The sequence below is a fragment of the Epinephelus fuscoguttatus genome, linkage group LG7 (assembly GCF_011397635.1).
Source record: "Epinephelus fuscoguttatus linkage group LG7, E.fuscoguttatus.final_Chr_v1".
Lineage (NCBI taxonomy): Eukaryota > Metazoa > Chordata > Actinopteri > Perciformes > Serranidae > Epinephelus > Epinephelus fuscoguttatus.
The window spans coordinates 31,507,787-31,521,776 of record NC_064758.1 but is presented as its reverse complement, the minus strand read 5'-3'; the positions used below and the strand labels follow the sequence as shown (position 1 = coordinate 31,521,776).

General features: G+C 42.1%; 1 protein-coding gene across 1 annotated transcript in view; it reads left to right on the top strand.

Moving 5' to 3' along the window:
• Positions 1–13,990, top strand: part of LOC125892300 (cadherin-4-like) — a 337,795-nt gene that overhangs the window by 311,888 nt on the left and 11,917 nt on the right. Inside the window, exons 14-16 of the mRNA XM_049582236.1 lie at positions 1,583–1,725; positions 11,410–11,649; positions 13,560–13,796. Coding sequence (XP_049438193.1) covers positions 1,583–1,725; positions 11,410–11,649; positions 13,560–13,796 — 620 coding nt within the window. The remainder of the gene's footprint in view (positions 1–1,582; positions 1,726–11,409; positions 11,650–13,559; positions 13,797–13,990) is intronic.

The window sequence follows — 13,990 nt, the reverse complement described above, 5'->3', positions numbered from 1 at the left end:
GGAAAGACAAAAAGAACATTTTTTCCCTCAGCCCAGACGGAGAGAGTCAGTTTGGCATGGCACAGCCAATAGAGATGCAGTTGGACACAGAGTAGCAGTAGGTATCAAGTCAGTCCTAATGAGGATATTAAAACCAGATCATACAGCCATGCTGCTACTTCCGAATGTCACCTCTCCCTGTCTCTCTTTCCCCACCCACCCATCCCTGATCGTATTCCTCACTCTTTTATCCCACCCTCCCACTGTGATGGACTCACTGTAGTCCTGGTGGTGATTTCACAGTCCGCCAGTTAGTGGCGGTGGGCTTGGCTAGCCCGTGTGAAACCGTCTAGAGTGTGGGAATGTCATCTCTGTGATCCCCTTCCCCGCACTGTGCTACGCCTTGGATCATGCCTACTGCCTGCTGGGAAAATCCCACCTCCCTAACTGCAGGAGAGAGATTATACTCTCTGTCCACCCCCCACCCTCCCTGCCTCCTCACTGCCACCCACCCCTCCAGGCTTTCACTCTCCTTCATGTGAGTAGAAATATAAATGCAGTGTTTAATCGAACAGGAATAAACAGGTTGGCTTCACACTAACTGTAAGTACACTACAATTCAATAAATATAAAAGCAAGGTTAAGGTCAAGTCCATTTCAATTTGGATGGATTTAAAAGCTGGGAGTGTTTGTCCCGTAACATGGCCTTATTGCCCAAACTGACATTCAGCAAATGAAATCGGATTGATGTAGAAACCTTGTTGTGTGAGGCCAAGGTGTCACATGTCCACAGACGATGTTTCACACACCAAAGTGAGATTGCAGCCAAGAGAGAAGTAGCAGTTGATGAACTCTGCATCACAGAGGGAATGAGACGAGGATGAGGAGATACAGACAGGGATAAGAAAATGTATGAATACACAAGCACAGCAAGATGAGGTTGACGCGGCTTGGGTTGAGAGAGATCTGATAGAACTGAGAGTGCGGAACGAGCCGAAAGCAACAAATGCCCGAGAAACAAGAACAGCTAGATCAGTGTGAGATTGGGATTCAATCCTGAAGATGATCCCCTGTTCCTCTCCTTGCCCTTTATCCCAGGGGATGTCGCCACCTGCTACCACATCCACTTTCCTGTTTGACGATCAGGACTGTGATCCTATCATCCTGTCTCCACCCTATGAGCAGACTCCCCATACACATGCTGACATTTGCAAACATGCAAGCACTAAAACATGCGTGTTGTATATAACCCTGCCAGGCAGTTAAGCACTCTCCAGCATAAGCAAACACTTCCTAGAATATGTACATGCAGCACACACACACACCAGCAGTTGCAGCAGTGCTTAACTAGGGAGGTAATTGACTTCAATGCCTGGTACACAGGAGTGAAAAATGAGGTGAAATTGACTGTAGGCTGCAGGCTCTGGAGGAGAAGTCAATGAAGAATTAAACTGTGTGAAGGTCAGGCTGTTGTGATTTTGTGCGTGTGTGTGTGTGTAGACAGTCTCTGTATGCACAGATGCAAGAGAAAATTTTCAATTGCTTGTAAACACAGAAACGCCAGCGCTAACTTCTCCATCGATCTGTCCTTGTGTGTCTTTAGGTATTCAAAGCTGAACGACCCAGCCGACTGGTTGTCCATCAACAGAACCAATGGTCAGATCATAACCACGGCAATGCTCGACCGGGAATCTGTTTATGTCAAAAACAATATATATGAAGCCACATTCCTGGCCACAGACAATGGTAAGATTCTCTTTTAATGTTTCACACATCAGTGAGCATTTCTATTTAAAATCAGAGTAATCACGGCTGCTCCTTCCAGTATGCTATTCTTTTCGTTTCTATGTACGTCATCATTCCTACATGTTTAAACCTTCCTGCACAGTTATTTTTATATCCTCTAAAAGACTGAAGTTTAATCTAATTTATTATAAATTTAAGTACTATTATAATAACATGGATTAATGTGCTTATTTGGATTTACTAAAAAAAATACATTGCATAATTGGCACAATTGAGCCTCTACTGTTTTTGATGACAGAGAAACTATGACAGCTACTTTTTCTATTATTCTATTATGAATCCTTTTAAACAACTGACCATTTTCACATTTCATCATCAGAGTTTCTATCAGAATGTTGGCTGAGCTTGAAGACCAATAATGATCATTTAGTCGATTTCCGTGTGGTAATTTTTTACACCGAATAATTGTTCTTAACTGTAAGTTCTTTGTAGTTGGGGAGGGTAATATGTCGATTATACTCGATGTATCGCTGCTTGTTCCATGTGGGATGTATACAATTATTATACTGCGATCAATGAGTATGAATTGTCACATCATTTTTTAAGCCACTGGCATGAGACTCATTTTGGTGTTTCGGTTCTCTCTCACAAACATGATAAGTCACAAACAATCCCCCAGCCCATCTAAACCACTCTCACCTGGGCGATAGTGTATGAGCAGACTGGTGTGTGTTTTTCTGTCTGCATGGCTCCAGACGGCAACTGTTTAGTCACATTTTCCTACTATGAAACACCAGTGGGACTTGCACCTACAACTACTAGCTGTTAGTTTCTTTCTACTTTCTGCTAACTGCTAAAAGCTAACTGTTGACCGAAGCTTCAAGTTTACAGCAAAAACATCAATAGTTTCAGCCTGAGATGAGCTGGGTGCTGACAACATAAAACCAGTACTTTATTTATCTTTAAAATAATAGTACTTTGTTTACCTTTATTATTAGAGTATTTTAAAGTATACAGATGACACAGTTATTGTTAGTTTATTGAAGGATAATGAGACCAGCCGCGGACCTATCACTGAGCACTTTGTCAGGTGGTGTGAAGAGTCTTATCTTCAGCTGAACACCTCAAAAACTAAAGACATGATTGAGAACTGCATCGTGGACTGCAAAAAAAATCTACCTTTGGGTATTTAATAAAGTAATCTGAATCTGAATCTAATTTAGATTTATTATAACACTACTTTGTTTACCTTTATTATAACAGCACATTGTTTAACTTTATGTAGTGTGTGAAATAGGGTATGGTGAATGTGCTAGGAAAGGTAGTATCAGCAGAGTCACTACCTGGAGCTTGCATCAACAGAGCCTGGGTTTGTTGAAGGTGGCAGTGCTGTTTGGGCTGAGAAAGCCTGTGAGTTTATCTTCTCTATCTCCCTTAACTTTAGCTCATATTGGAGTTATGATATGTAGCATGTGAAATAGAGTATGGTGAATGTGCTAGGAAAGGTAGTTTTAGCTCGGTCACTACCTGGAGCTCGCATCAACGAACCTTGGGTTTGTTGAAGGTGGCAGTGCTCTTTGGGCTGAGAAAGCCTGTGAGTTTATCTTCTCTATCTCCCTTAACTTTAGCTCATATTGGAGTTATGATATGTAGCATGTGAAATAGAGTATGGTGAATGTGCTAGGAAAGGTAGTATTAGCACGGTCACTACCTGGAGCTCGCATCAACGGAGCTTGGGTTTGTTGAAGGTGGCAGTGCTCTTTGGGCTGAGAAAGCCATGTGTAATGTAAGGTAAAGCAGGTTGTTGGGTTGGTGCGGGGAGTAGTGAGAGCTGGCATTAGGGGAGTGTCTCTGGGACACCAGAGATCAGTGTCTAGCCTCCTGGAGGTGTTGTGGGACCAACTGAACGAAACACTGGCAAAAGGAGGTTCCCACCTGATGACCCCAAAGACGTGTTAGTTATCACTGCTCACTGGTCCGTATAGTTAAGCCTTGCCATAATAGCTTGTCATAGGGCTTAGGAGGTTATTCACTGAGTGCTGATCCTTTATTTAGAGCACAAATTTCTTGTGTTTATTCGAACTATGGTAACAGTACTTTATTTATCTTTATAATGACAGTACTTAAATTTACAGTAATTATATAACAGTAGCTGCCTCATCAGACTATATGTAACAGTAGTTCATTTAGTATTTTTAGTATCAGGGTATAGCCTAAAAATATTACGATATTATTCATAGACCATATCGCCCAGCCCTGCTTTGTAATCTTCAAAACAATTATGATTTAGAAAGACAGTGACCTGGGATGATTGTTTAATATACACCTGAACAGAGAAAGAAACATCCCAGAAAGCTCACTGAAACTTGTCCTCTAGAACTGTAAAGCATAGCCTTCACCGTGTATTTGTCTTATACTCAGGGCTTATGACTGGAAGGTCACCTGTTGAAGCTCCCAAACCATCTGCAGACATGTGGGTGGGATGTGTAAATAAATGACTGCAAGCCCTCAAACATACCTGAAGTGTCCTTGAGCATGACACTCACTGCTGTTTGCAATTAAGTAGAGGTGGAGTTTAAAGCTTGAGAGTAAATACATGTAAGAATGAAAAATGTCACAAATGTTGCCTGCATGTTTGATGAAAATGAGGACATTTGTGTGGATTTAGAGGGATATAAGAACATAGAGGCTCTGCAGCATTCAAGTGCAGTGCAGCTGCGTTAGAGTTAGAGAAAATCCTGGATTCACACAACCTGGTCACACTCTTGATCCTCTCCTCCGCCTTATCTTCTGTCCATGACTGCTTTCTACTTCCCTTTCCCACAGTGTGGCATATATATGTTTGTTCTGCCACAAAGTTGAAACTCGAGTTTAAGTGAGCACCAACTCAATCACAGCAAACAAATAAGTTCCCTTTTTCTCAAGTGGAAGTGAGTGTTTTTTCTCTAGTAGAAGGAAATGCTTTTTCACCCCTCCCAAAATTGCCTTATCAGCGACATGCAGTACACTGGTGTGTTTACCTTAAATTGAGCTGGCTTTGAAACACTGGTGTATTTATAGGTATGAGCATGTGTAAAGAATGCAGTGATGACTTAAAACACATTTATGTGAGCAAATGTGTGTGTTTCTGTGCTTTTTTAGTTTGGCGATGATTGACAATGTCAGACACCATGACATATAACCTGCTGTGTTGATGGGAAGGAAGAGGCAGCGGGATAAGAGGCTGACTCGCTTCACAACCCTCTCATTTACTCGCCTCTTTTCTTTCCCTGTGATTTTCTGGAGTTCTTTGTCATTTCAATACATTACCCATTTCCTCAAAGGACCTATAGGCCCTTACGGAAATTCCTTTTTTGTCCACCTGACATTTGCAAAGTGCACCTTTTAGGGAGCCATGCAACGGCAATGTTTGGCAGATATTAGAACTGTGTGACGTCCAAAAGACAAGAAGCCAGCATTTAAAGTTATGTGTTTGTGTGTGTGTGTGTGTGTGTGTGTGTGTGTGTGTGTGTGTGTGTGTGTGTGTGAATGCATGTTTGTGTGTATACATCAGTCTGACTACGTGGGTGTTGCTGGAGTGCCAGCCATCATAACGTGAGAGGGATTATGGTAAGAAGTGCTGTGAGACAGTAAGGATCGTAGGCCGGAACATGGAGAGGTGGTGACAGCATGGTGAGAAGTGCACTTGTATTGCTACTGTATTTTAATGTCGCCTCCTCGACACAATCTGACTGCCTCAGACCCTTCTGACACACAGTCTTCCTTTCTGAGCACCTATCGTATTGTTTGTGCGTTCATGTGCTCTTCAAAGAACATATGGTCGGCTTGCTACAAGTCTTTTCACCATGCCTCACATCTCTGAGCCGCCATCAAAAAAAAGGAGTTAATACAAATCCTTTTGAGGAATTTACACAAACATAATTATTTATTTAGCTGGTTAAAACCCACATAATTCTCCTATCAGCTGTGGCAAGCTGCTTCCACATGTCCCCCATACATGGCTGGGATTAACAAAGCTGCAGAATGGGAGAGCCACTGTGTGTGTTTGTGTGTGCGCGTTTATGAAACACGTGTGCTAACGGTTTAGTTGTACAATTTGCATTTAATACTGTACATTTAGTATGTATATGCGTATAACCACATGTGCAAGAAGCCACTTATGATAAACTTGTTGGATAATGTTGAAATAGTGACAGTCAAATAAAATGTTCCTCTACTGGCTGGTTAATGTATTTAAAGCTTTTAGAGGCTGCTGGATAATATTTTAAAAAAAAACAACAACACATACATTAGTAATACGGCTGTGGTGAAACATTACGTTGTAATAATGTGTAGCTAAATATAGTTTTTTCCATTATGACTGCTCTTCACTTAACATTTAAAATATGCAGTGAAGCACACTGATGACGTGACATTACATTCAAAGCGGTATGTAAGGATGCTTTCAGATGTAGCGTTCGCTTTGGTCCGAATCAGGGACTGATTTTGTTACGAAGTTGCATAATGGCCTAGAGTTGGTCTAAAATGAACAATGGCAGCAATATAGTCCACAATGAGCAGCGCTAAAATCAACCTGTGTAGTTGTCCCTCCACTGTGACATTAGAAAGTGTCACATTTATCTTGCAACTGTACTCTTCTTCAACGTTTTGTTTACTTCCTGGATTTTTCCCACATGGAAATTCTGACCAGTCAAGAGCAGACGTAGACGTAGAGTTGTCTTGATTTGGACTATATTGCTGTCATTGTTCATTTTAGTCAAACCATACAGTTTGAAAACGAGGTGCGGCTCCAACTAGAAAACAATGTTTTGATGCATTGGATGTGCTGAATGTGCATATTAAGCCAGTACGGGAGGAGGTGCCCATTAATAATCCTCCAGGACTGTAACATGCTCATGTTTGACTCAAACAATGTGTCATGTGACTGCAGTTGTTGTTTTAGCGGAAACTGTTGTAGGTCTCTACCAGGGCTCCAGTGTCACATCTATCATTGATGACTTGGTCTGATCAATGATCAGTCCTGTCTCTGAGAAATTATGTTTACAAATGACTAATTTTAACAGGAAATACATTTTGGGGAAAACATAATGCCCAACAGATTACATCTTTTATTAGGAAATGTTGCTAATTAACGTACCTGGCAAGTTCCAAAAATGTTGATAGTGAACATATCAGCAAAATGTTCACTGACAATGTTTTCAGTTGTTTTCTGCCAAAATAGTTAAAGTTGTAATACAGAATCCAGTCGTAGTGACTACAGCATTGTTTTTTTCTACTCTTTTTATTTTACGGAAATCACAATCTTTCCCTAACCTTAACCAAAGTGCTTTTGTTGCCTAAACCCAAGACAAGAGTCTGAATGTCGACCTGGATGGTGGTGGTGGTGCTGGTGTCATGGTCCTGCACTCTGTACACCCAACATCCTCCCCATCCACCTCCATTTAAAGCCAATGTGGCACATGAATGTAGTCTTTTGTTAGCTAAGAGAAACATTGTCTCTGAACATAATCCAGGCAGCGATTTCATTGCCACAACAACATGGAAAGTAGTTTGGTAACATTCAGATGTAATTTCTATGAGACAGGGTTGCAAAGATAAGTCTTCAATCAGCTGAACTTTATCCAGTGATCTACAATATTATTCATAGTAATAATATGAATATGTCGAATATGTGTGAGCTTGTTGTATACATTTCCATTCACATACACTACAATAGTGGATCAACGTGGACACACCATCCTGGTCGTATACACAGTTCTCTCTCTGTTGTTGTTGTTGTGGTCGCTGACTGTGAACCCACAGGCAGGTCTTCCAGCTCTGGCATTTCATCTGCACTCACCATATCATGATTGACTCACACACCAGTCCACTTATTTTGGACCTCGGTGTTTGTCTATTGTGTTTCATATTCATAAGCCTACAATTAAACATATTTATCTGTATCTCATTATGTATCATGCTTTGATCCTTTGTCTGCCTGCCCATTCCTGCGTCCAAGGCTATTCGTTAATTTGAAGAGGTCTAGGCTATTTAACTGTTCCATATCATTACACTATTGTTAATATACGCAAGTGATTTTTGAAGATATTTTTAGGGCTTTTGTTGCCTTTAATCGATAGGACAGTTGTTAGCGTGCAAGGGGGAAAGAGAGAGGTGATGACATGCAGCAAAGGGGTGCTGGTTGGAATTGAAACCATGGCCACTGCAGCAAAGACAAAGCCTTTGTACATGGAGCACCTTCTCTACCAGGTGAGCTAATGGGCGCCCCAAGCAGGTGATGTTAACACAAAGTGGTATCCACTGTATGTGAATGCTTGAATGGGCCAGACCCGTGCTCTGGAAGACAGCCTTCATTAGGCTGTGCAGTATTGGCCACCACTGGATTTTTTAATGGACTTCAATAAACAGCTTCTTTACTTTGATTTTCCGCTATGAAACAATATGACTCTCTTCTATTGTATCATGCCTAGTCGTACTTATGAGATTAATTTGGTGAACTCAAATGTGGTGTAATCAATGACACTTAACGCTACGCAGGTTTTAATATTATTAAGTAAGTTACTACCGTCAAATAAAAGTAACTAGTATTATGTAATATATTTTGAAAATAACTACCCCAGCACTGATTACCATTTAGACTGAGCTTAAACTGTCGACAGACTCACTTACAGCCCGTCTTTAACTGTGTTTCACTCTTGTGGCAAATGTCTTGCTCTGTTGCCATGTTTAATTGGCAGATCTGTCAGCTTTGCATAAATCTTTGTAAATTACATCGCCCTTATCTCATCCCGGAGATGGGCCCTGGGGTCGCTTGATTCCATCCAATGGCTCTGCCAGTGGGGCATGGCGGGGAAATGACTCGTAATTGGAGGCAGCTAAGGGTCGTCACCCCCTGACACACACTCAATAAACAGCTCTGAGCTTTATACTGCGAAGCGCTTTTTTTTTTTTTTTTCTCCACATTTCTCTGGGCCACATTTTCATACCACACGTACACAGTCATGCATTCTTCTCCCACTCTACTACCTCACTCTCTGATTCTTTAAAGTGTCTATTCTTTACTCCCAATTCTCTATAAATGCTGTTGCTGATGGTCTGTTGCTCTGTTCAATCAATGCAAAGGGTTTCAGGACTGTGTCTGCAGATGAGGTGTGTGTCTGTGTGCATCAGTGCATGTTATTACAGTGCAAGGCTGACAGTATTGTAGTGAAGCAGCACCTGCAATGGTTGCCCACAGTAGCATCAGACCACATTTCTCCAAATGCCTTAACAATTTCCACAGACTTACAACATGGACTGTGCTGCACCATTAGTTTTAAAATCTACAGGGGTTCATTTCAGAGAATATCTCAACTTTAATCGCTCCCTAATTAGCCACATCTGTAGATACAGCAAGACTGTTGCTAAAATTGTATGCAGATATAATAAGCTAAACCAGTGCTATAGCAACTGTGTGTTCATCAGATTCCTAAAGTGAGTAAAGTCAGTTACACTTATAGGACAATTTGATCACATTTAGTTAAAATTAAACTTTAATTTCTAAAAATGCCATAATGACTTCAGGTTTAAAGAAGTATTTCACTGGTGGAAAGAGGGTATATTCATCGAGCTTGGCTGTCTGTGCAGGAGAATGATGCAAATACTTTTGAAATTGGTGCTACATGACCAGAGAGAACATAGAAACAGGTCTGTGGCATTCATTTTGTCCAACAGCTAGATAACCTACGATTACCAGAATGCACTGCGCCACACTGAACCAATAAATGCTCCTGCTGTTGGGTGACATAATGCAAGTTGCCCATTTGAAAACGAGGAGTGCGTCAAAATGCCACCTACCTACTTTTGTTTATACAGAATGCGCCTTTTTCGGGGCAATGGGGGGCGTGAGCAAGTAACAAAACATGTAGCCCAGCCTGTGACGTGGGAGGGAAGCGGCTGGTCAGTCCTTCAGCAATTCTCTCATAAGTCGGCCCATCCTTCACCGTCCCCGTCATCTGACGGTTAATGGCCTCTTCGTTTGTGAGGACAAGGAGGCTGCACAATTCCTTGTCTCCCCAGTTGCTCATCTTTACAGTATCTGTCAGGTTTGCATTTCCCTCTTGCTACTAGCTGCTCGCTAATTCCTGCTATCAGCTGTTTCCTGTTTATCCACCGCCAGTGAGTCGCACGTGCGGCGTCATCAACAGCTTCTCCCACAAGTCATCTACAGCCCCTCCCATTGCGGAAGGCGCCTCAGTCTGTTTGAACTTAAAGGGTTCCGCCAATGTGACTACCCTACGAGGCAGAAAATTGGGCACCTGGGAGCAACTCGCCAATCTGGCTCTGTGCGTCTAAACGCTCGCAGCTTGCCGGCAAAACGGCAGAAAATCTGGCAATGTAAAATGGGCTATAGTTGTACTGCTTGATCTCATTTTTTTCAGCCTCAGTTAAAAGTACAGGAAACTGTATAGCACCAGCTTCCTCTTCACAAATGCTCATATTACAGCAGTGCACTAAAATGTGTTTCTGGAGACATTTTAGCTGAGAAACAGGTAATACAGTAACATAATCCTAGTTTATGTTTGGTCAGCACTGCCTAGTTTGTTTGATATGGTCTGAGTTTGAGAAATAGAGAAAGAGGGAGGTAGCAGCATATGAAAACACGGAAGACAATCCGTAGTTCGAGCAACAGCCCAAGAGCAGGATGACCTGAAAGGTGTCTTTTGGCAGATTTGAGCTGGGAGATGTGGGCATTAGCAAGATGTAGGGGAGGATATCATAGTTCATTTACACATACTACCAACATTGCTATGATACAAAGCAGGTTAAAAATAAAATATCCCTTTAAGAGTGGACAAACATGATCCATGGGGTTAAATCTGTCACTTATCACAGAATAATGGAGTTTATAAATCTATATCGTCTCTTTTAAAGAAGCAAAATACATTATTTGATAGGCTGTGTGCGGTGATAGTGTGCAGTGTTGGAAAGTCACAACTGCTGTCACGCTGAGTAAATCATATTCATGAGTCATTGATTATGCGTGAGCAGGGAGTAATATTGTATATATGTATGTGAGCATGCAGTGATATATCCTCTTAACACAGAGGCTTGAAGTTTCTGCATTTTCAAGTGTATTTAGATGATTATTTATGTAAGAGTGAAGAACTGCGTGCACCACAATGAGAATGTTCGTGTTCAACTTTCAGAAATACATTGTTAATATTGCAGGCAGCCGTGCCTTTATCTACAGAATCATAGATGGCTCTCCTCGTTTTGTGTAAATACACACAGACAAGGACTTGTTTGATTGTGTTACAGTCATCATTATTGTACCTAAGCCGTCTCTAGGCGATTGGATGTGCCGTGCCTGCATGTGGATCGACTCTGATGGTTTTGATTTGGCTCTGAGGCTAAAAGAGGAGCTGAAAACCACAACTGTCAAAAGTACTTCTGTCAAGGCCAGAAATTCTCCTCCAGTCCTACAGCATCTCTACCTCTAACATCACCATTGTGAATAGACGGAGCTCCTTTCACCTCTTCTCTTTTGTTTTTTGTTGGCTTTTATCCCTTGCCTCCCCTCTGTCGGCCTTCAACTCCTGTCCCTCTTCCCTCTCAATCGTCCCTATTACTGCACACATCTTCTCTTGTCATCTTTTCCTCCTGTCATGATACAATTTTTTCTTCCCTTCTTTCTGCTCCTAGGCTCTCCAGCAGCCAGCGGCACAGGCACACTGCAGATCTATCTGATAGATATTAATGACAACCCCCCAGCACTCATACCCAGGGAGTCTCAGATCTGTGAGCGGGTGAACAAGAACGTCCACGGTGTCAACATCACTGCCGCTGATGCTGACACGGACCCCAACGCCGGACCCTTTGTCTTCGAGCTGCCCAACTTTCCCACCAGCATCCGACGCAACTGGACGATTTCTCGGATCAGTGGTAAGGAGATGTCATTGTAGAACAACCCCAGAGGATATAAGAAAATTAATTTAAATGATCAGTGCATATAATGATTTAAAGTCACATCATACACACATGTAGCAAAACACAGTGTACAGGGCCTGAAATATTTTTACTTGAACATACATGCACCAAGCAATTTAAAGGAAACACATTGGTCAATAATAACACATAAGACATAATTTTCCTTTTCCCACCAAAATTAGTGCAGATACCAGGAAAACCCACTAAAAACAGACAATAGACTTATTTTCCATTGCCAGAAGAGCAGAGCCATGAACCCAGCTCTGCAGTAGATGAGTATGTATTTCTGGGTTTTGTTTTGTTTTTGTGAGTCATGTTTGACGTCAGGAACACTTTGGAAAACCTGTTAGTCATCAGTAGAAAGCAGCACTGGAGACAGTAAAAATGTTATTGTGGTTACTTATTTTTTTTTTTATATCTGTTACTTACTCAGTCTCTCTTTCAAACTTGGTGCCTAATTCTGAATGATGTTTGAGTCCTGTTTGGATGGAGACTGCTGGTATTTTGTGGCTGTGTGTTAATGTCTTGCCCCTAAAAAGGGGTGTGAATTAGCACGTATACCTGGGGTTAGTATTTCATCACTGCAGGTCAAAGCTGGAGCCGATGAATACCTGTGACTGCTGCTGAGTCATTTGTCCCAAGCTTAACATCCCATTGTAACCTTTCCCACTAAATACAAAAGCCAGATGTTTGGGGGGGTGGGGGGTTTGCAGTAGGAAGGGGGCTAGTAAAATAAATCATACAAATCATTCATTCATTCATTCATTATCATTCATTTTGCAGTTATTGATTATTGCTCCCGTTTTTCACAGATTTAAGCTACAGATGTAAGACATTTTGCACTGAATCGATATCTCTCTTATATTTTGGACGTATATTTTTTTAAATCCTTGTTAGTGAGCACTTCCCTGAATTTGGCAGTACATCCAACCGGCGTCACAATCTCAAAATCTGTTATGCTGACGAACGGCTGTCAGGTCAAGACCCTGGTGAGGACGATAACATGCTGATGAGCTTCACTGGAACAGTTTCTTTCTTTCTTTTTTTTAAATATTATTTTTGTGGGGGGTTTTTGCCTTTAATGACAGGACAGAGAGAGAGTGGGGACTGACATGCAGCAAATGGCCGCGAGCCGGATTCGAACCCGTGGCCACTGCAGCGAGGCAATACCTCTGTACATGGGGCGCCGGCACTATTCACCATGCTACCGATGCCCCCACTGGAACGGTGTCTGACTTTGTGCAGAAATTCTTCAGTTGTGCAAACCAGTTGTTGCAGCAGCTGTTTAGGTGGCTGTTCTCAGACAATCTTGCATGTGAAGATGTGGAGGTCCTGAGCTGGTGTAGCTACTTCTGGTCTGCAGTTGTGAGGCCGGTTGGATGTAGCCTTCTGCCAAGTTCTCAGAAACGACATTGGAGAGGTTTTATGGCAGTGAAATGAACATTCAGCTCACAGGCAGCAGCTCTGATGGACATTCCTACACTCGGCACGTCAATGGCACGCTCCCTTAAACTTGCAACAGCTGTGGCATTGTGTCGTCATAAAACTGCACATTTTAGGGTGGCTTTTAATTGTGATCATCCCACGGCACACCTGTGTAGTAATCATGCGGTTTAATGAGGATCTTAATATGCCACACCTGTCAGGTAGATTATTTATCTTGGAAAAAGAGAAGTGCTCAAAAACACAATTTTGAACACATTTGCAACCAAAATTTGAGAAACGTACCTACTGAGTGCATAAAAAAAGTTTTAGATCTTTAACTTAAACCTGTGAAAACTGGGAGCAAAAGTTTGTGCTGAGTATATGAGTGTTATGATTAATTACATCTAGTTTCTTGTCTCTTTCCTCTACATGCCACACAGGTGATTACGGCCGTCTAGGACTGCGGTACCAGGTGTACTTAGAGCCCGGGGTGTATGAGGTCCCTATAATTGTGTCGGACTCGGGGAACCCTCCGTTATCCAACAGGTCAGTCATCAAAGTGAAGGTGTGTCCCTGCGACGAACACGGAGACTGCACCACCCTCGGGGCTGTGGCAGCCGCCGGCCTGGGAACCGGAGCCATCATCTCCATCCTCATTTGCATCATCATACTGCTCAGTGAGTATCAGCTGTTCATCTCACATTCACCCACAGACACCTCACCACTCTCAGACATGTCACACACCCACACACTGTGTACAATACAGAAAATTTTAGCTGTTTGTGATTGGCTTTGATTTGCCGTTCTGCCAAAAGAATGCAGTTCAGGGCGCAGTCATTAAACATTCACCAGGCTGCAATACAACAACTTG